General features: G+C 40.4%; 3 protein-coding genes across 5 annotated transcripts; 2 read left to right on the top strand and 1 right to left on the bottom strand.

The window, feature by feature from the left end:
* The first annotated feature begins 3,815 nt into the window (after positions 1 to 3,815).
* Positions 3,816 to 7,924, top strand: LOC129717651 (dnaJ homolog subfamily C member 16). Of its 3 annotated transcripts, none has more exons than XM_055667717.1 (6): positions 3,816 to 4,290; positions 4,364 to 5,729; positions 5,794 to 6,016; positions 6,079 to 6,253; positions 6,314 to 6,536; positions 6,608 to 7,924. In XM_055667717.1, exons 1-6 carry the CDS (start codon positions 4,040 to 4,042, stop codon positions 6,839 to 6,841), a joined length of 2,472 nt encoding a protein of 823 aa, XP_055523692.1. In that variant the 5' UTR covers positions 3,816 to 4,039; the 3' UTR covers positions 6,842 to 7,924. The 3 variants fall into 3 exon arrangements, with proteins under 3 accessions (XP_055523692.1, XP_055523691.1, XP_055523693.1); XM_055667716.1 differs by having other exon boundaries at positions 3,817 to 4,290; positions 5,794 to 6,025; XM_055667718.1 differs by having other exon boundaries at positions 3,819 to 4,290; positions 5,794 to 6,025; positions 6,332 to 6,536.
* Positions 7,925 to 9,095: 1,171 nt separating this feature from the next.
* On the top strand, positions 9,096 to 10,105 carry LOC129733962 (ATP synthase subunit delta, mitochondrial). Its single transcript, XM_055695613.1, has 3 exons — positions 9,096 to 9,248; positions 9,398 to 9,610; positions 9,690 to 10,105. Exons 2-3 carry the CDS (start codon positions 9,400 to 9,402, stop codon positions 9,962 to 9,964), a joined length of 486 nt encoding a protein of 161 aa, XP_055551588.1. The 5' UTR covers positions 9,096 to 9,248; positions 9,398 to 9,399; the 3' UTR covers positions 9,965 to 10,105.
* Positions 10,106 to 10,152: 47 nt separating this feature from the next.
* On the bottom strand, positions 10,153 to 20,733 carry LOC129733961 (putative fatty acyl-CoA reductase CG5065). Its single transcript, XM_055695612.1, has 5 exons — positions 20,256 to 20,733; positions 19,496 to 20,199; positions 10,747 to 11,007; positions 10,557 to 10,682; positions 10,153 to 10,495 (listed from the first exon to the last, which is right to left on the bottom strand). The coding sequence occupies exons 1-5, from the start codon at positions 20,505 to 20,507 to the stop codon at positions 10,210 to 10,212; spliced, it is 1,629 nt and encodes a 542-aa protein (XP_055551587.1). The 5' UTR covers positions 20,508 to 20,733; the 3' UTR covers positions 10,153 to 10,209.
* Positions 20,734 to 22,947: the final 2,214 nt, after the last annotated feature.

Raw genomic sequence — 22,947 nt, 5'->3', positions numbered from 1 at the left:
ATTCTGAAAATGATTTTGAAGCGTCCTCCTTGGTTTGGTACACTCGAATTACATAGACTTACTGGTGTTGAACCATTAGAAGCTATGTCAAATAAAATTATTAACAATTTTCGACAAAAATCGTTGCAATCCTCAATTGCTACGATAAGCTCTCTTTATAGCCAATAAGTTAGCAATTAAGTTAGTTGTAAGTTTACTTCCCCTTTTCTGACAAGTAGGTTTAAATCCCTACGAATGATAAGTCCTAATTGCGAAAGCAAACAAATCCTAACAATTAAAATTACAAATTTCTAACAGTGTTGAGAAGTCACCATTTGTGATTGGACACACATACTCATTATTTACTAATATTTATCATAAATACTTAAGCTACTAACAAATCCCCCCTTAAAAAAAAAAAAAAAAAAAAAAAAAAAACAGTTCCATAACCACGACCTTACATGAAATTATGAAATCAGACGTAATGCCGCGACACGTTTCTTACTTAGAAAAAACTGCAGCTCTCAACAACTTCCATTTTTTCCAATTAGCAAAACAAATTCCACACTCAAAATACTTACCCAGACTCAAAAATAAACTTAAAATACAACCTGAAATAGAAGGATTAAAAAAAAGAAACCTTCCACAAACTCAGCAAAAAGCTTTAGTATCAGAACTTATCCACACAAAATACAATAATCATTACCATATGTATACAGACGGTTCAATCATCAACTCAGCTGTTGGATATGGTTACTATGACCCACAAGAAAAAATATCATATAGTGGTAGACTTAAATCAGGGCACTCCATCATGAACGCAGAAATAATCGGCATATCAAGGGCGGTACATTACGTAAAATTGAAGAAACAGAAGAAAATAGCCATATTCACAGACTCCAAAAGCGCATGCCAACTACTCTTAAATCATAGTAACACCAATAGCAAAATTACAGAGCTTTTGAACGACATAGCTGAATCAGATATTGACACCATTGCTATCCAATGGATTCCGGGACACATCAATATACTTGAAAATGATAGAGCCGATTATGCTGCAAAATTAGGGACAACAAAAAACACTACAGAAGACACTAACTACTCGTTGGGAGATTTACACAACATAATTAAAAATGAAATAGCACAAACTTGGCAAGACACTTACACACATTTATCACAAGAAAAAGGACGTTACCATTACGAACACTGTAGAACAATTTCCTTCAAACCCTGGTTCAAAGACTTAAAAGAAACACTAACGGCACACGACATAATAACACTTACTCGAATCAGGACAGGACATACAGCAACAAAAGAAAGATTAGCAAAATGGAATTTAGTGCAAAACGACCTATGCGAATTCTGCGGAACAACAGAAGACCTAAACCACCTATTATACGATTGTCAAAACAATGATTCAATCAGGAACACCATACCGATACTCAAAGAAAAAATACCAATTAAAGACGTGTTGATAAAAAAATCACCAAAAGAATATAAATCTATAGTAGCATATCTAAGAAAGATTCAAAAACATGTTTGAGGACCCGGTAAGATTTAAATAAAAAATAACACACACGCAAAACACGATATTAAAAGAAAAATCGGAATATTATATTAATAAACCAGAAAAGTCATAAATATCCAAGTTGTTAGTATTACGATTAAAGATTAAATTTGCAACGCACCTAACTGTCACGATCCCTGGCTTTATGGACCGATAGGTCTGAGCCAAACAAGAGAGGAAAAAAAAAAAAGAATAAGTCCCTCTTAGCAATAAAAGTGGCTAGAAGGACGCACGACGAAACTTGCCCAGAAAATTATAATTGGCGATATTCGGCAGGATGAAGAAGGCTCCGTATAGCAGAGTCGATAGCGTGAAAAAGGATGGATAAAATCACATTACATACAAGCACGGATAAAACAACACACGAGCATATATCACAATCGATCAACGGTTCTGGTCGCAGTGAGGACGTGCATACAGGAAAAAAATCAAAATAGTAGACACCAATGAGAATAGGTCCAACTTTTATTTTTTGTTATAAAATATGTTGTTAAACTAAACACACGAGATTTTTGTCTGTACAGTTTTGATGGCAGACTTGAAACCGTGAACATATTTTGATTTTTGCAAATTTTCGTACTCTGTTTTCTAAATAGAGTCCTTCTCAAGCTAAGCAAGTATCTATAACTATCCAATTGACTCTAATTGTCTCTTCCAGCCGAGATTCGAACATGCGACGACTGGCATCGTACCTCGAGACCAGCTCGCATTTTATTGGCCTACGTAATGCCAAATAACTCTGTATCAGCTAATCTTACGCGTAATAACTTTATATAAACATCGGGATGCAGTATATTTTTCCAAATCTGTATCATATTTCCAGTTCGCTTATTTTTCGCTTTTCCCTGCTGCAAACATTGTCTGCTTAATGAACTTGAATGTTAACGGGTAAAAGCCGTTGTTAAGAATAGGAATTTATTTCGTGAAAATAGCTTTGAATGTTCAAATTCTATAATTATAGATATCCCAGAAAATAGCAAATGATTATGTTAGAAATCGAAGAGGCTGCAGTGCCTCAAACAGCGATAAAAGTCAAATGTCAAGTCAAGTCAAGTAGCCCTGAAGCTCAAAATAGTTGCCCTAGAAAGGTTATAGCTTTTTAACCATTTCTGCGGTTTTTGGGCCCCTAGCCACATTTTTTCAGAGACTTATATGAGTTTTCTCGTAAACATAACGTTAGGAATTTCACAGGAATAATTTAAAATGGAAAATCGAAAAGTAATGAGAAAATTTAACCACTCACTTTCATCACTTGCAATAACGTGAAAAAAACTTTCAGAAAATTACACTCAAAATAATTTTCACGTCATAATTACCGGAAAAGTTATGTGAATATTTTCCACTGTCACTTTCACGTAGATTCTACGTAATTGTCATTTGAGTTCATCATGATCTGGTGAGATGATTTATCCTATGAATCTTATACAGCAGACATATGCATTTTATGTGAATTTCACGTAGAATTCAACTACCGGTAAAAAGAAAGCATTCGATTATCTGCTAGATAGTAGATACTACGTTTGATACAACGTAAAATTTCCAAATTTTGTTTCCCCAATTCTTAATAGACGGCAAATAGTTTTTAGAAATTATAGAAATATGTTGCTTGATAAATCGCACGGGCATGCGAAATCGCCGATTCGTAAATGAATCAAACGACATAAAAACGGACAAATATTAAAACATTTGCCGGCGATAACTATTGTAAGCTGCAACTGTTTATGTATAGGAAACTCCTCGACCTTTGAACTAAATCTGTGTGACAACAGCTTCGCCATTTTGATTTCTGTGTATTTTCACATAGAGAGTTCACGCGATACTTCTTCTATGACATTCTGTTTGACGTTGCGAAGTTCACGTAGATACTACGTGATAAAACATAGTATGCATGTGATTTTCACGTAGATGTTATGTTTGTCACATAAATCATGCAAAATGACAGAAAATGAATAAGTACAGGAAATTTCACGTAACAATAATGTGAAAAATATTTTGAGTGTAGATTTATAAAGTTCATTTCGGTTTATTCGCGTTGAAAGAGATTTCGAAGGCTGTTCGCACCTACGTGAACTCTCGTATGTAATTGTCAAAATGTGCGTGATGACAAAAGCAAAAATATTTCCTTCTTTCTTTTTCGCACGCAGAAACCAAACAAATACCAGCAACACCGTCAATGCCATTTATTCTACCGCGCGCGAAAAACGCAAGTTTCTCTTTGTTGTGTTTCACACTTCCTGCCGGAAAATTCTGAAGGGCACAACAAGAATATTTTTTTTCACGAAAGCAGAAAATCTGTCAAAACCATTTTTTTCCTCATCCCAGTTCTTGCGAAAACGAATGGCAGTGAAATTTTTTCTAGTTGCTTAAAATCTCGACAAAATCAATTTAAAACCGAAGTTAAGTTTCGAAAAATACGCACCTGAATGCTGCTCCTGTAGTGCGAGTGAGGTGTGTTTAAAACCGCGGTCAGACGGGAAGCAGTGCTCACGCAAAATGCGATTGATTCCGATAGTGATAAAATTTTGCCCTGAAAGGAAGGGATATGTCAAGTGCAAAAACAGCAGTAGTAGCATCTACAGGCGAATCCATTACTGCTGGCTGCTGGCTGTTTGTTCGATTTTGCTTGTGCTTTTGGTTGGTCAGGTAGCGGCCGCAGGGACAGACCCGTATAAAATCATGGGAGTGCAGCGGCATGCTACCCTGCAGGAAATACGCCGAGCGTACAAGCAACTGGCCAAAGAATGGTGAGTGCAAAAAAAATCGATTTTTTGTTCTGTGTTGATCAAGGTGATATGTTACTGTTAATTTTTCATGCAGGCATCCAGATAAATCGGACCATCCGGAGGCGGAAACCAAGTTTGTAGAGATAAAGCAAGCCTACGAGCTGCTGTCGGATTCCGAACGACGGAAGGCGTACGATTTGCACGGTATCACGAACGAAGATGCCTATCTGTACAAGGAACGTCCGGATTACAGCAGTTACGGACGTTTCCCAGATCCGTTCGAACAGTTTTTTGGTCACAATTTTAACTTCCACGATCAGGACATAAGCTTGTTTCACAAGCTGTCGATCACTTCGAAATATTACGAAACGAATATCGTTCCGAAGAGCCACCACACACCGCAGATTCTTATGTTCTACTCGGATTGGTGCTTCTCCTGTATGAAGGCAGCAAATTCCTTTAAAAAGATGATCGATACGTTAGAACCGTTTGGAGTAACGTTTGCTACAATAAACGCCGGTCATGAGAATCAGCTAGTGCGGAAGGTTGGTGTCCATTCGCTGCCGTGTGTGATTATGGTTTTGGATGGACACAATTACGTGTACAAGGAGAGCGTTTACAATACCCAACGGGTGGTAGAATTCATCAGACAAAAGTTGCCTTACAAATTGCTGCCCGTGGTCGATGACGATTCTATCGATACATTCCTCCGGGGATGGGCAGATAATAGAGTGCGCGCACTGGTGATGGAACCGCGCACACAGCCACGTTTACGCTATCTGATTACGGCATTCCACTTCCGGGAGCGGGTGGCCTTTGGTTTCGTTCAACTGGCGTCCGAAAAAAGCAAGCAAATACAGGAGCGCTACAAGCTGCATCCCTCGCTGGATACTTTGCTGATTTTCAATGAGGATGCTAGTAGACCGGTGGCGTCTATTTCGATGTCGGACATACCAACGCCCACGCTGAATAACATCATCTCTGTTAACAAATTTCTAGCACTGCCACGCTTGTCTTCGCAATCTATGCTGGAAGGGGTTTGTCCGGCGGAGTGGAACCGACCTCGCAAGCGTCTGTGCGTCGTACTGGTGACCGAAAATACTGCCACGCATGATGAGGCTCGTAACGCTATGCGAAGAATCGCGCTGGAATCCAGCTACAGCCCGGAGCGGGTCCGCTTTGCGTACATCTACCAGGAAAAGCAGGCGGAGTTTATCGATGCTCTAGCGGAGCACAGCAAGCTGAAGGAAACCGTACTGAAGGTTGTCATCATCTGGCGGCGCGACACCAAGCACATCAAGTACGAATGGGTGCACGAAGCAACCCTGCAGTCGGCGGATAAAACGGTGGAGAACGAAACGCACGAGCTGAACTACAACAACACCAAGCAGAAGCTGGACGGAGCGATCCAGCGACTGCTGCGGTCCTCGGAGGCGTTGAGTTATGAGGCGGAAGTGAAGGTATGTGGTATTGAGGAAAAAAAATGAAGTGTGAATCTGTTAAATATTTTATTCTTGTTTTCAGGATCTCCTTGACGAGCATGCCCAAGGACTGGTAGTTCGCATCCTGAACAAGGTTCTGCTTGCGTTCGAATACATGACCGATAATCTGGGCCAGGAGCACATTCTCCCAGCGCTGTCAGTAGTGGGAACGGTCGCGTTTATCCTCGCCGCCGGTTATCTCATGTCCTATCTGGTACGAATTGAGGAGGAAAATATTCAAAAGAAGCAAAGTAAAGGCGCTGATGGTAAAAACGGTATGGTATTTAAGTCGTCTGGCAGGGTCATTTGACGAATGTATTTTCCACAGGTAAAACGGCAAACTACGTCCCAGAGCTGCGTCTGCACGAGTTGCGTGCGGAAAAATATAACGGATTAGTTCGGCTGCTGAAGCCCGGTTGCAGAACTATCGTTCTGTTGACGGATATGCAGTCCCGCAACAAGCTGATTCCGTCTTTCCACAAGGCAGTATGGCCTTACAGGAAGTAAGTACAGCTTCGGCGAGTTTCGAACGAAGCTTCGACATGTTTTGTATAAACACATAGTCTCGATTCCGATTGTAGGAACAAAACGTTGATGTTCGCCCATATGCTTATCGAGAAGGGAATTGGCTGGTATGCGGAGCTGTTGCGTCTTTCGCTGTCGGAGTCACGTGAAATGAAAATCAACCCACGGAACTGTATCGGTACGGTCATTGCCCTGAACGGGCATCGGAAGTATTTCTGCATGTACCACGCCAAACATCCGGAGTCTAATCGGGGCGCCAAGGTGAGTAGCCAGTTTTCTCTGTTATTTACAGTGTCGATTACTAGCTCAATGATTTTTCCTTCCATTCGCAGCGCATGATGAAGATGACCCGGCAACTGAGCACGATGCCGTCCGACCCGGAAGCCGGTGCTTTCCTGGGAATGGAAAGTTCCGACTCGGAAGCGAGCACATCGGACATATCCGAGCCGAAGATTCTGTTGGAGGAGAACCTGCTTGACGGGCTGCCCAACTGGTTGGATCGACTGTTCGAGGGTACCACGCATCGGTACTATATCAACTATTGGCCCGATTTCACTTCGAAGTAAGTTTGTTGTTAAGGGCAGAGAAGTGATCCTTGTTAGATGAAGCCAAAGCAGAGGCCGCCGCAGTTTGGCGGTGCAGTGTAACGACTTTTTTCTAATGTTCTGAGATTTGCCGAAAGACATGAGCAATGAGTACCGTTGCTCGAAAAATTTTCCTCGTTTTTATCTGTTTTCTATTTTCTAATGAGACGTTTTACATCTAATAACTACACATATGTTTGTTTAGAAGAGTAAGTAATTTATTTCATCGATTACAGATTAGCAATTGTTGAATTTCCATCTCATTTCGCGAGCAAGCAGAGAACAGTCAGTCGGTAGTGGAAATTAATCTAGTCAAATTTAACCTATAGAGATACTGGCAGGCAGGAGGAAACAATATTAATGTTTCGCACATAGGAATATGCATCTTGATTACCTACAATATAGCAAATAAATTGAACCTAGAACGTAAGCCAACTGGAATATCCCCAGTCAAAGAAGTTAGAACCAATTTCCTATGAACTTTCGTTTCTCGAAACAAATAGCTTTCTCCGGGTAAGGAAAGAAGACCCGTTTTCCCTTCGTCTACTGCAAGATGCCAGTGATGCTGGAGAAGAGACATGAAGATAGAAAGCAAAATCGAAGACTGCATTGGAAGCATTTCTCGTAGTAGTTAGTGCCTGTTCCATGTGGCGAAAGGTAGTTAGTTACTCGCACAGTTTTAGCTGCACGTCTCTCTGGCCCATCTAGGCGAAGGGAAAACTAACCGAAACAATCACCAGTGTGATGATAGTATTAAAACAGGAAATGGGTAGCGATCCTTCCGAAAAGCCGCTTCTCGGGATACTTGTTGCGACGCGTATAGTTTTTTTAATTAATATAATATCGAACCTTTGAGATCCAGGTAGTAATATACTAGGCTAAACTGCGTACCAAGAATAGTACTAGACTGCTGTCAGATGGAATGGACAAGCACACACATTTCAGAGGAGTCTACAGAATTGCCCAGACTTGAGGCTCCAAGAAGCCGCCATGTTAGGTAAACGCGAATAGCATATAAAATAAAAACCTTCTCACACACTTTCGAGACAATTTGGGTAACTTTCACACGAACGGGTTTAATTTTTTTTAATCGTAAGAAAGAAAGCTATGATACCTAAGTAGAAGATGAAAGAATTCGTTCTGACTCATGGTTGCAATAATCTCAGTTTGACCTTTTACCAATCTGGAAGATTAGTCTGGTGCGACATCACCGTATCGGCTCGTACAGTTGTGTACGGCTGAGAGTAAAGCATAATCGCAAGGATCTACTCACTACAGACGGCGTTGAGCTATACACAGATGCGCGAAGAGTGAGTTTTGCAACCCTTTGTTACTATTATCCTATTCTTAAGATTTTAAAAAATTCTGGCAATCGCATGCGCTGAAAAGTGCAATAAAATTTTGAAACTTTGTGAAAATATATTTCTAAATTTTTAAAGTTTGTTCCACCACATACTTACAATATTTTTATATTTTAATGCATCACTCGTAAAGCATTTTTTGTTAAAATTATAATTCACGAGTTTCACAAAATTTATACTGATTGCCACACTTATCCTGTGCGAAAACCATGTTTACTTTGCACACCTTGAGCCTTGATTTGACGGTCCACTGGGAGTTTTCAGCCTCACACCTTACACATCTATGTATAAGGCTATCCACGAGACAGTTGTGACCAGCTGTTTTAAGTTTCATTTCAATCGTATAATCTGCATTATCTAACATCTCGAAACTACAGACGGTGTTATGTACAGATACGCAAAGAGTGAGGTCGAAAACTCCAAGTGAACCGTCAAATCGAGGCTCCAAGTGTGCAAAGTAAACAAACGAAACAAACTCATGCGTGTTACTTTTCGTACAGAATGTGTGTTGCGATCAGTTTAAATTCTGTGAATCACGTGCAATTATGGTTCCAACGAAAAATGTGTTCGTAATGCTCATGTTATGAGTGATGCATTGGAAATTATTATAATTGTATGAAAAAGCATTGAAACTCAGTAATATATCCTTACAAAGTTTCGAAATTTTATTACACTTTCTAGTGCGTGGGAAGAGTCATGCGAAAATAAATGTGGTTGCCAGAATTGTTTAAAATAAAATATTAGCAAATGGTTGCCATATTTACTGCTTTTCTCTTTGCGACTTTGCGTATCTCTTTATAACACAGTCTCTACTCGAAACAAGTAAAAAGTCTTGCCTAAAATTTAGTCCGACAATCGTTAAACTTTTGAAACACCCTGTTATTTCCTTGCTCTGCCTTTCTGTCGAGATAAACATGTCAAATTCATTGCACACTTTTTTGACAGCTCCATAGTTTGCGGCGGACATTCTTCGTGGTTGCGTACAAATTCTACACGGGTTCGCAGTGTGATCAATCAATAATTCTCAAGTAAGTAGCTACTCTATTGTTTCTGTGCTGTGATTAGTGATTGTTTCTCGAGATCGGCTGTTTTACGACATTGAATTAAAGAAATCCGCCAGCTGTGTTGCAGTGAATCTATCTTTTGTTCTTTCTTTTATGGTTACATAATTTTCTAGAGATGTCTTTCGCACTGAGAAGCACCGCTCGGCTGGTCAGCTCGGTCCGTCCGGCTTTGCGGACGATGCCGGTCCGTGGATATGCCGATGAAATGGCATTAACATTGGCCGCTGCCAACAAAGTGTTTTACGATTCGGCAAACATCCGGCAAGTGGACGTTCCCTCGTTCAGTGGAGCATTCGGTATCCTGCCAAAACACGTCCCAACCCTTGGTAGGTAAAATATGACGTACTTTTTCGAAAAGAGACTCATCATGTGCATAATTCCCCCCCCCCCCCCCCCCCCTTTCAGCCGTACTCAAGCCGGGAGTGGTTACTGTCTACGAGAATGACGGTGGGGTGAAAAAAGTGTTCGTTTCCAGCGGCACCATTTCGGTAAACGAGGATTCCTCGGTGCAGGTGCTGGCCGAAGAAGCCCACCCGGTTGAGGATCTGGATGCTGCTGCCTGTCGTGAGATTCTTTCTAATGCCCAGAGCAAACTATCGTCCGCCTCGACCGATGTGGAACGTGCCGAAGCTGGAATCGCCGTTGAAGTAGCCGAAGCTCTCGTGAAAGCTGCCGAATAAATGCTGGCGTGAGTACCGATTCATCTGTCTGTAGATTTGTTTTCTAAAAGTTCAAACCAATTCACAACTCTAATAATTCGATAATTCCCGGATTATTTAAAGTGCGGGGTTAATAAACTCGAGTACGCAGTGGAGTAACAAGCTATTAGATATGTTCACTCACAGGTATGAGAAAATCCCTCTCTTAGTTGATTTCTGTACTAGTTTTATTAACATACATAGTTTAATAGAAGACAATTGGTCATTTAGAAGGCACTGCAATCCATCTCCAGACTGTACATCGTCCGGTAAGAGGCTAAATGCAGCAGTAAACCTAGCAGATCCAGCTGGATAAAGATTAGATACAGGAACCCACTGTAGGCCACTAATTTGCACACTTTGTCTACCACTTTCATGCGCCGCAGGTGCTTCAAAGCTCGGGGAAGATTTTCGTCCTTTTGCTTAAGCAGATAGCGACGGGCACCGAGGATACAGTTTCGGAAGTACAGCGTAATGTCGAACTCGATGAAGTCTCGGTAGTAGAATTCCTTTCTGGAAAAGATTAAACTCAACTTGAACTTGTGTTTTATACAAATAACGGCAGTGGCATTACATGTCTTCTGGTTTGATTTCCGATGCCAACCGGATAAAGTTGCAGTTTCTGAAATCCCAGTTGTTCAGAATGAAATACTCGAGAGCCATATTGGCGGTGTAGATTTTGCGCTGCAGTTTGGCTAAGCTAGTAAAGAAAAACTAATAGCATTAATTTCATTTGTTGGATTTTCGATGAGAGCACTTCTTACAATGGTCGCTGGCCAGTCATTCGCAGCAGAACATCGATCAGAATAGCAGGTAAAATATGATACAGCATGACTCGGACAAAATTTAAAATCCATATCTGCGTGACGCCCCCGCCCGGTGCCCATAGGCAGTTGTCCAATGGCATATCGTCAGACAGAACTTTTCCCATCTCCACTATTTGACCCATAGTAGAGTTGCGCAGGTTCGAAATGCAGCAGTTGTACACCGGCAACGGTTCGACTGGTTCCGGAACGTTTTGGTTGCTGAAAAAAGGAAGTTTTGTTATATTTATTGATGACACGTTGACGTTTAGTTGAAAAAAAAAAAATCCCAAAGTAATTTTAGCCTTCCCAAGAAACTTTGATAAATTTTAGTATTGTAGAATAGAAGGAAAAGAACAGGGATATCTATTTTGGAAGGTAAGTGAAAATTGTCAGAAATGAAGAACGCGAACAGCTCAAGTTTTTACTATGCCAATTTACCAATTGTTTATTGAAAAATTGTTGAAACCAATTTAAAAATTTCTCTACGTTTTATGTAACCAATAAGGAATCGATAGTCAAAAATACTTCTTATGATACATTTAGCTTTATTTTTTTCACGTCTTCTCCCATCCTATCGTTTCCTATTCAATTTCAGGAGAAGCACTTTTATAAATTTATGTTTGGGAATCTGGGAAGAAAAATAACGGTTTGGTTTAAGTTTGGCTATAATAATTGAAAACTTCATTCAAGTAATGTAACAGACAAAATGATTGTGATTGAAGTTGATAGTTGAAAGGTTCAAATTCAACGCTTAGAATTAAAAAAATGTATTTAGGTGCTGAGTATAGAAAATTTATATAAAAAAAAAGATTAGCATAGAACGAGTGTAACACAGGCGCTAATATCTATCAATAAGAGTGGCAATTTTTAAAATTACCAGCAACGCAAATAGTCAAATTCATTCGAAGCTACGATACAGACTAGATTTCACAATTTTCTCTAGAATACCATAAAAGCTTAAAGACTTTGATCATCTAGAATCTTTGATTGAACTGGTAGACACAGATTTTGCCCTAGAGCTCAAGCTGGAAAAAATAAAATATTATAGCTTTTTAAGCATTTCTGTGAATTTTGGTGCCCCTAGTGAAGATAACTTTTTCAGAGATTTGAATGATTTTTCCCATAAACCGTCGTAGAAGCGATGAATCCGGCGAGTAACCACACTTTGACGCACTTCTGCATGCGCTTTTGTCGACCAATGTTATTAAGAATCGCATTAAAAAACAGTTTCTTTAATTCAGAATGAGGCTTATATGGATGTTTTGTTTAAGAAAGATAATCGAATTCTTAACAAATCTACCTGAAATGCAAAATTAGCATATTTATTTTTTTGATTTGGACCCATTTTTAAAGCAAATAACTATTGCAGGAATTCAAAACGGTAACTTCTGGTTTTTGGAAACAGCGTAAATTGGGCAAATATCATTCAATATGGGTATTTCCGGAACCGAACAGTGAACTTTAGTCGCTATTTTGGATTTCAACATGAGGAATCCAAGATGGTAACTTGCGGACTCTGCAATATAGTCTAAAATGGTGAAATACCATCCAACGTAGGTATTTCCAGATTCGGGATAATGTTCGGACGTTTGAACATGACATCGTTCCCATGATGTTTTCTTCCAGTTTTTGGAAACAGCCTAAAATGGCTAAATACTATCCAATACGGGTTTCTCCTAAGCCGGACATCATTTTGAAATATGACCAAGATGGTATGCTGCAGAAATCAACTGCAGTCGTAATTTTTAACACAAAATTGGGGGAAACAGCCTCAAACACCATTCTAGATGACATCCAGAGGCCGAAAGCTAGCTCCAGTAGGAAATTGGAAAATAGTGAAATATGAGAAATGATTCTTAATTTTGTACCCGTTAATCCCGAGTATGTCTAATTTTGTTGTTCGTGGTTAGGAAAGGTTTCGGTAATGCCACCTTACCAGGGTCGCAATACCTGGATCCTGCTGATGGGGCTGTCATCCCTGGTGTAGCTGGCGGGATACAGCATTTCATGATTCAGCCACCCGCTTCGGGTCAGACGCTGTTGTACGCCGCCCCTGACATTCCTGCTGATCGGCTGCAGCTGTCATCGACTCGCACTTTTTCGTTTCTCCTTTTTCTTAGGCCGGTGGCATAATGAATACAAAGCAAACCGTTTCATATGTGTTTCTATTGTTGATATTATTCCCCACGTAAGATAAAACGTGCTTCGCACTTTCTCCCTTTCATTCTAGCATCGGCCTTACTGTCGTGAATCATAATCATCTGACATCCCGCTCAGATTCATGCCGAAGGATTTCGGGGATTATGGAGGCTGTCATTAGCGACAGCTTGGAAGAATCAACAGACATAAGCAGATGAAAAATAACAGCCGTCAGCTGCTGTCGGGTTATGTACCGAACGCACAGGGAGCAGGGAGAGCTGTGCAATGCAATGACACGGCTGATTTGATGCTAAGCGCGACGAGAAGAGCCGTGTCAGGAGACGCATGCTCACTGTGCTTACACGTCAAAATAGAGAGAGATACAGGGAGGCAAAAGCTGCCGAAAATGGAGTGCACCATCGGGAGAAGCGCGAGTACGAGGAGCAGAGTCAAAAGCAGGAGTTTCCCGCTAACAGTAATGTGTAACAACAAGGGTGGAAATCTACTTTCGGATAAACCGACGGTTGTAGCCAAATTGAAGGAGCACATTCAGGCGCTATTGAACGGCGAGGAGCAGGATGAGCAAAATAGGAACAAGATGCGAATTATGCGTGACGAACAAGCTGTGGAGACGCCAACACAGGAAGAGGCTAAGAAGGTTATCAGTGAGCTGAAAAAAGGGAAGGATGGTATCCCTACCGAACTTCTAAAAGCGCGAAGCGAGAAGCTGTACTATGCGATCCTCCAAATCGTACTGTGGATCTGGATGGAGAAACAAATGCCAAGCGACTGGCTAGATGGCCCAATCTATATAAAGGACTATCGATTTAATTGTTGAAACTATCGAGGCATTACGTTACTCAACTCCGCATACAAAGTGCTCTCACGAATCTTCTTCAGATTGAGAACGCTAACGGAATCCTTCGTCGGTGAATACCCGGTTGGTTTTCGACAGGGGCGTTCCACGGCGGATCAAAGATTCACCCTGCGACTGATCCTCGATAAGTTCCGGGAGTATAACTAGCAGACTCACCATCTGTTTGTAGATTTTAAGGCGGCATACGACTCAGGGAAAGAAACGAGCTATAGCAGATTATGCTGAAACACGGTTTCCCGACGAACTAATTAGGCTGAGTCGTATGACGCTGGAGGGATTGCAATCATGCGTGCCGATAGCTGGCGAGATATCAGTCGCATTTGTAACGTTAGATGAACTAAATCAGGGGGATGCGCTCTCTAACTTACTATCCAACACCGCCGTTGAAGGTACAGTACGAAGAGCAAACGTTTAAAGAAACGGAACGATCATCACGAAATCTCACATGCTTCTTGGTTTTGCAGACGACATTGTTATCATCGGTATCGACGGGCTGTGGAGGAAAGCGGCGGATAGGGAACTCAGCACTAACTCTGCCAAAACAAATGCTTCTGTGGGCTGGACCTGTAGCCAGAATGCCTGACGAGAGCGCCGCCAAAACTATATTCCGCAGAGAACCAGGAAGAGGCCGTCGACTCCGTGGTACACACTTAGATTTTATTGCCGAGAACTCAACAGCTGATAAATTTAGCGAAATGAAAGTTTTCGGCAGAATTTTCAAGAACCTCGGCAAGCAAAATATCAATACATGCTGGTTTACGGTAGATCGATATATTTGCTGAATGAGCTCGATCAGTTGTTGGGAAGTTTGCCGAGATAAATTAAGTGTGTAGGTGGAAGAAGATACACGATTTGCTGATGTACAAGGTAACTGGAGAACGGCTGCCCAAGACAAAAGAAGCGGAACATCTCTAACTCGTTCGGCCTTAGACCGGAGAACGATCCGTCGGCCAACAAAGTAAAGTAAAAGTTAAGTAAATCTCGAGTAACGCCGGGAATACTCAATTAGTTCTTAATAAGAAAAACATACGCAGAGGAAAAAAATGACCAGCAAACAAAAAATTAAAACAAAAACTCTAATTTGAAAATACCTACATTCAATTTGATTTACCTAGATGTCAGCATAAAGTTCTTTATATTAACAGAAAATCTAATTTTCAAAGTTGTCCCAGATCCGAGTGCCTATTGATGATAAACATGTTTTTAAGGCCAAAACGGCTTGTTTAATCGGTACGTACGTGTCGTTGGTAAAGTTGTAGATAATAATTTTATCCTTTCAAAAAAATAATATTGAATTTTTTTTGCTGTTCGCACATTTTTGTTTTTTTTTGCAGTGTTACTTTTTGAGAAGTAACGTACTCCGTGTTATAGTGCTTTTATCTTCTCCCTTAGACTCAATGCCCAGTTACACACACGGCGTAATGACGTCTTCTCCATACAAAATAAGGCGTGATGGCGATGACGCCTTCTATTTTGTATGGAGAAGGCGTCATAGCGCCGTGTGTGTAACTGGGCCTTTAGTAACCTACTTTCTTCCTTATCGACCTTATCATAATCCTCGGAGCTTTGGACCAGTGGTTATTAAGTCTGGACGGAAGTTTTGTGTGGAAGAGCTTGAGAATAAACCCATACTTAAAAGTCCTATTGCCAACGAATGGCTTGGTTCTACTAAGATTCGAACCTATCACCACTCGCTTGTCAAAGCGGACTCTGCAACATTGCGGCTACGAAGCTTTACTGTTATTTTTGCTCAAAATTGAAACTTCGGAGGGGGGAGGGGGCAAGTTGTTCAGCATTACGCAATGTTAGACGGGGGAGTCATATCGTACATTACTCATTGTGACATAGGGGAGAGGAGTCTAGATCTTTAGCAAACTCCCCTCCCTCCTTCATGCGTACGAAATTTGTGCACGTAACGCGGTTGATTTTATTGATATTATTCCCTCCGTTTCCGAGGTGTACAATCATCACCATCATTTAAATCGTTAAATTTAAATCGTTCTAAATAAAAAAAAATGAGCGGTGACATGTAGAATTTTAATATGAACTTATTCGTTGACGTGTAGGAAAGACATTTGAGAAAAAATAATAGGTATCTGATTACTGAAAATTGGAACATTATTCATAAAATTTGGTAAAACATGCAAAATTATTACTTTTGATGCTCAATCTACCTCTAAATAAAAAATCAAAGCGATAACATGTGATTTAGTTACATTTGAATGTTTGTTGATGTATAGGAAACACATTTGAGAAATAATAATAAGTATCTGATTACTAAAAATTGAGACATTTTTCTTAAAACAACGCGAGACATATAAAAAATCCCGACTTTTTCTGCTCAATTTGTCTAAAAATGAAATTTCGAAGCGATAACATGTGATTTTTTTTTCAATAAAATGTTTGTTGTTCCTTCAACATCTGCCAATATTTTCTTACAAAAAAACCCATATTTTGACTTAGTGCGAGGCAAGCATGAAAAATTTACATTCCTGATGCTTTCATAGTTTTGTGAAAAGCACACATGACAGGATTCATTTTTTTTACTCTTACTCAAACTCGATCTTTGGGCATAAAGGAACATTTGGTTGGGGAAAGAAAAACCACATTTCAATGGTTTAAATATCGGTTAGGTGGCGACTTAAGCATCAAAAGTCATGATTTTTTTTTCAATTTTCACGCAGTTTAGTGAACACACTTTTTAGTAATCAGAAAATCGTCAATTCCCCTTAGACGTGTTCCTAGGACACCAACTAACATTTTCGGGTGAAACGTGTCTTCTCTTTAGATTTCATTTAGGAGAACTGCATGAAATGGTCATTAGTGTAGTTCCTAAAATTGTCGATATAGAATTTTTGTTTGATGTTATAAGTCTTTGAAATGCATGAAACATCGAGATCTGGTGTTATCTCGAAAAAAAAAATTAGAAAAAATCAACTTTCTGAGACTTTTGTTTGAAATTTTTGAGATAAGCTAGATTCCCAGCCCAAAAATTTATTATTTACACGACGTAGAATGGCCCGAATACCACCTAATATAGGTATTTTCGGAACTGATGACCCGACACATTACCTTGAGTTCTTCGAAGGCGATATGCGGTTCCTGAAAAACAGCCTTAAATGGCTACCTCATATTTGATTATCTACGGAATCGTCATGATTCTCAAAGATCGGCAATCAACTCCAACTGCCATTTTTAATGCCACTTCCGGTTTCTGGCGAAAAGCTCAGGGTGATCAAATACCATCCAATATTGGCATTTTCAGGATGATGCCCAGAAGTCGAAAACCATTCCATAGCCTAAAGTGGTATTTGGCCAATAATTCCAATACTTCCGAAAGTGGAACTCCATAGTCCATAGGTATTTTTGAAATCCGAAATGGCGACTTCCTGTTTCTATAAAACAGCCCAAAATCGCAAAACACAATCCAATAGGGATATTTTCGTTCTGTTCGTTCTCAGAATATGGAATACAGCCGTATTTGAAGTAAAGATGAACGTAATAATGTGACGTAATATTACTGAAATGAGTTGGGCTAATACAGCAATACAAATATAAAAAAATGATTCTTAATTTAAAAACCTTTGATCTCGTTGGGGACGCACAACTAGTCATCAACATTAAGCTAACCTTTTGCAGCTTGAAAAAATCCCAATTTTTTAAAGAGACTTTTGATTATTTTGTTTTTTTTTTTCTTAAATATTTGTGTTGAAAAGATAATTTCGGCAAGATCAAGTTATTATCTACAACTTTTCAAACGACATCATACCGATCAAAAAACCGGTCTGGCTCTAAACATATTTGTAATTATCAATACCATTTCCATATAAACCCTTCCCAAAAATTAATTGTGATTCGAAAAAAATACTAATATGTAGCACAAAATGACGTTTTTAGCCCATAGTAACATCTGTGCAAATGTGCAAGATGGTCTCGAGGTACGATGCTAGCCTAATAAGCCAATCGTCGTAGGTTCGAGTCTCGGCTCGGGAGAGACTGTTAGTGTCAGTAGGATCGCCGAGCCCCGCAATTGTCTTGTACACTAAACAGTTAGCTGCGAAGTCTGTGTATAACAAACAGAAGGTCAAGTTCCGAATCGGAATGTAGCACCAAGGCTTTGCGCTGCTTTAACATCTGTGCAAAGTTTCAGCCCAATCAATAATTACCATTTATATAAAATATTATAATTGGAAATAATGGAAGAACCCATACAAAATTTTTGCCAAAATTTATTTCACAACTTCGAGCTTTCACACAAAACAACTCAAACAACTCTTTGCCAAACAAAAATTATCTACCCGTGGAAAATACTTAGCGTTTGCAAAATTGTTATGAAAACAGAACCTCTAGATGCTGATTTAGTATGGAAACGCCTAATACAAACTTTTGATACTTCCAAACAATGAAATGATTGGAATCTTGCTTATCGTGTCTCGTCAGACTGTCAGGCTAAATATTAGACAAAAATATTGTAATAGAAGTTATTTGAATTTGAATAAAATTAGCGATTTTGGATGAAGACTCACATAACAAAAAACTTTTTATGTAAAAGTTTTCTGGTAAATCACGTTCTAAACTTTCAATCAAAAAACCTGCTGTTGTTTGTATATCAATGTTTTTAATTATTTCAAACCTTTTCGTGAAATATTCAACGTGGTCCTAAATTCTAAGTTTAATTTGCTGATACCACCTGTTAATCAGCCACGTTCGATGTTCAATCGCCTTATGTTAATTTCATTGGCATATGGAATCTTCAAATTCAACGCGTTATCGTGCGGTTTTAGTTTTAAAAATACCTCCGCGATGCGCATTATCCGTAATTTATTGCATCCCGACAAACTCTACTAGCGCCACTTGTTGTGTTGTGGTTGTGGTGCGGATTTCGTCAAGCTTTTCCCGCTTCTATGGTAACGAAGCGGTAAGATATGGAAAATGATTCAACACCACTTTGATTCTTCCAGAACTGGTTCGAATGAAGCATGGCACAGAGGCTTTTTCAGTTAGGAATAAATTGTTTCCAAGTAAAGGTATTTTGCTGGATAAGCCCCATGTAATTCCACCATTAGCAACTATTAACCTCCGTACTCTCGAAATCGATTTTTTGGCTTTATACTGGTTTAAATTAATCTAAAAATAATGAGCCTTATTTGCATTTTTTTTCTGTGGACGCACACTAAAACTGTGAAACTTGAGGAAGTTCTTCACCGGTACCGTTTCCATTTCCAATGGAAATTATACTTGGGTTCGAAGTTCAAAAACGTACTTCGAATGGGCGCTCTAAAAACAAAACCCGAACGCGCGGAACTGGGCGCGGTTTGATTGAAAATTCAAGTTCACAAAGTTCATTTGCTCTGGAACATTATTCTTTGGGCTGGTTCGAAGAAAAAAAAAAACCGCCGATTGGCTTAGAATGTGAGATAATTTCAAACGCAACTGCTAAAACGCTTGTCATCGTGAAGCTAAGTCGCAACTTTCCAGTAATTATGGCAGTCAAATGACCTCTGCTGCAGCGCAACAGTTGATAGTGCAGCGGCGATCACCCCCTCCTAACTCGGTCGCTACTTATGCGTTATGTCATCGGATGCAATTGTTAGAATTGACGCTGAGTAGTTAATCTTATTAGAGATAAACTAGTTTCAGTGGCGTTTGAGATGGGGATCTTTCTGCGTTTAGCAGAATAATAATAATTACCTCTGAGCTGCGGCGGTTCCCTTTTTCCATGCAGCCACGATCATTGCCTTGATGCAAACGTCAACCGGGGTGAAGTCCGCTATGTTATCCGGATCACAGTACATCGTACGACAGATGCCAATGCCGCAACCAACTAGCAACCCGACTGGTCCGTTAAAATTATCCATCCAGCCGGGGATGGGATCGCGCATCGAAGAGATCACGATCGACGGTCGGAACAGGATCAGCGGAAGTTTATCCTTGTACTCGTCCACAATTTGTTCGGCTAGCGATTTCGTGAAGACGTACGTGTTCGGCAGGAATCCCATATATTTGGGCGTGAAGATCTCCAGGGTTTCTTCGTCCAGCTGTTCGGCCAGTTTGATAGTCTCACGCCAATCCGCGTATGGCGGATAGATTTTCTCCTCAATCACGTACCGATCCGGATTCGAGTAGGTCGTTGACACGTGTAGCAAGACACATAGATTTTTCAACGAACGGCCGAACTGAATCACCTCTCGGGTTCCACGGGTATTCAGCATAACGGCATCATGCAAACTGTCATCGAAACGCACACTGGCAGCCACGTGGAAAATCACCGAAACTTCGCTCATCAGTCGAACATCCCCCTCGGATAAACCGAGCCCTAGCAAGGATACGTCTCCCGCCACGGGGATTATCTTAGCTAACATTTCAGGATGTTGTTTATGAAGCACCTCGAACAACTATTAAAAAAAATACGATAATTGAAAAAATTCGTTCACTTCTAAAATTAATTTACCGGTAATTGTAGCATTTCTTTAAACCGCTCCGAAACAGATTTCTCCTTCTTTTCCCGCAGCAGAACAAAAATACGATTGACCCCCTGGCAGGAACGCAACAGCTTCTCGATCAGTACCTTACCCATAAACCCGGTGCCACCGGTGATAAAGATGTCCCGACCAGCGTAAAATGCCGCAATCGACGGTTTCGCTGGATCGTAGTTTTCCTCGATCGGAAGTAATCCGATCGGATGATTGGAAAAGGTATGCATGGTGGGTTGGTTTGGGCGATTTTTTCGTTTTTCTTTAGAACAATAAAATCGATCGGTACACTCCGTCCGTCCGGTCGCGATGAGTACGCACACGTTACTGATATCCGACTTTCGATCGACGGTGCGCTGATCGCCGATAGGCTCCGTCACGATTCCCACCAGGTAGCGACGATGACGATGGGCTGTATAGTAATGAGATTCATCGCGATTTCACGAATTGCGTTCTATCAATGAATTGCTGCTGCTGCTGTTGTTGGTAGCTCGTGTTCACGAGCTGGTGAGGAGTGTGCGAGTTCTGCTGCTGCTGTTGTTGGTAGCTCGTGTTCACGAGCTGGTGAGGAGTGTGCGAGTTCTGGAGCACGGGAAGGTTTCACAGCTTGTTCCGCGTATTCTACTACAAGATAGTTATCGAAATGTATTAAAATTCTTGATTTGGAGCGATTTCATGCTGGATATCTTTTTATTTACTAATCGTCTTCAAAACGTGTGACTGATTTCATAATAAATAAATAGCCAACTTGGATTCGTAGAACAAATTTGACGGGTAATGAAAGAATGCATAAAAAATGCCACAAATAAGTAGAATATTAGATTGTTGGCATGTTGAACGATAGTGATGCGTCGGATTTATAAATGTATGCTTAATTTGAATAAATAGCTAGCTGTAATCAGCGGCTCGCTGATAAATTATGCAAATTATTATTTACCAAGGAACCGTCTAGCCAAGTTTCTAGTTTTTAGCTGAACGGGTAAAATTCGTACTACCACAAATGAAATATATTGTAAATTTCGAAAAATGATTGTACTCCAGATATAATTTTAGCATGGAAACTAAACATGGATGGCATGGTCTCGATTACGTAGTCTGCTTTGAGGAACAATCGATAAGGTTTTTCTTTCTTGGTAACTAAATGATAGGCACAAAGTCGAGAATTTAAAAGCTAGAAAAGAACAAGGATAACTTTATTCTTTCCTTTTCTAGCTTTTTAATCCTCGATGTTTTTTGAACAAAATCTACTTAACCCTAGGTTGGGATTAGGCAGATTTTGTTAAAAAAATCAATCTAGCAACAGACTGGGTCTGGGCGGTTGTTATTTTCTCTGCATGCACGGGGTCTTAGCCTTTTCAATAGGACTTCGGAAAGTACCTCAAAGTGGTCAAAATGTCACTTTTTGATCGCTGAAAAAAGCACAGGTTGTTTATGAAATTTTTGATATCGCAGTACTTTGTTTTGTCATTCCTAATACGTTTTGCTTCAAACAAATGTTACGATTTCGAATATTCCATTAATCTGCATTGTATCACCTGTCTTCTCTAGGGCTTACTTTTTGCAACTAGATGCAATATAAATCTTTATGAATATACAAGTTAGGAACGCAAATAATATCGACATATAGCATTCTGCTCACTTTTCTTATCGATGCAATAGCACCGAAACTGCCGAGTTGACAGAATGCGCGTTGACGACCTTTGCTGTTGATCATTCCGAGCCACATAATAAATCAGTACAGCTTGGGCCTTCAGCTCGCCAACATGTAGCTTTTTTAAATAAACGTATCGAACAATCCGGGATCTTAACTTACATACTAAACAGCACAAAAAGGGTAAAAAACTAGAGAGGGGTCCACTATTTTCATCAGTCGAGGAAAACGGGCCTCAAAACTCCTGAGATTTGATAAATATCGACAATTATGATGACAGGAACGAAAAATCTGCTCAACTCGCTGTCAATTTGATTCAATCTGATCAAACCATCGTACACGCTGCGCTCCTCTGTTTCTGGTGCCAGAGTGGTTACTGAAAAGAATCGTTTCAACCGGGTTGTCGTCCGGCATTCTTGCGATGTGTCCGGCTCATCACAAACTCTTATCTTTAACCAAATGTGCAATGGGGGTCTCTCTTAGCAGCGCGTGCAGCTCATGGTTGATGCGTCTTCGCCATTCTCCGCCTTTAGTCTGAACTCTCGCCGTAGATGGTTCGAAGCACCTTCCGTTCGAAAACTCCAAGGACGCTGAGGTCCTCTGAGTGCAGTGTTGTCGTCTCTAGCCCATAATGGATCGGTCTAACTAGTGTTTTGTACAGCTGCAGCCTCGTACGGCGGCGTACTCGATTGGATTCCAGCGTCTTACGTTTGCAAAGTACGCACGACTTCCCGCTTGAATGCGTCTCCGGATCTCTTTGGTGGTGTTGTTGTCAGCGGTCACCAGCGATCCTAAGTATCTAAGTTTATCCGGGAACGTTCGCGTGCATGATCTGCCATAGCTGTTCTCGACCAACTGTATCATAGGCTGCCTTGAAGTCAATAAAAATGTGAAATCTGTCGTATTAGAGATATTTGGTCCGTGGTTGCGCGGGATCCCATGAAACTCCCCTGGTATTGCCTCACGAACTTCCTGGTTAAAAGTGTTAGATCTACATCTGCTGCGAATAGCACTTGGAA

This window comes from Wyeomyia smithii, chromosome 1, assembly GCF_029784165.1.
Source record: "Wyeomyia smithii strain HCP4-BCI-WySm-NY-G18 chromosome 1, ASM2978416v1, whole genome shotgun sequence".
NCBI classification, from domain to species: domain Eukaryota; kingdom Metazoa; phylum Arthropoda; class Insecta; order Diptera; family Culicidae; genus Wyeomyia; species Wyeomyia smithii.
This window is presented reverse-complemented; position numbering and strand designations above follow the sequence as displayed.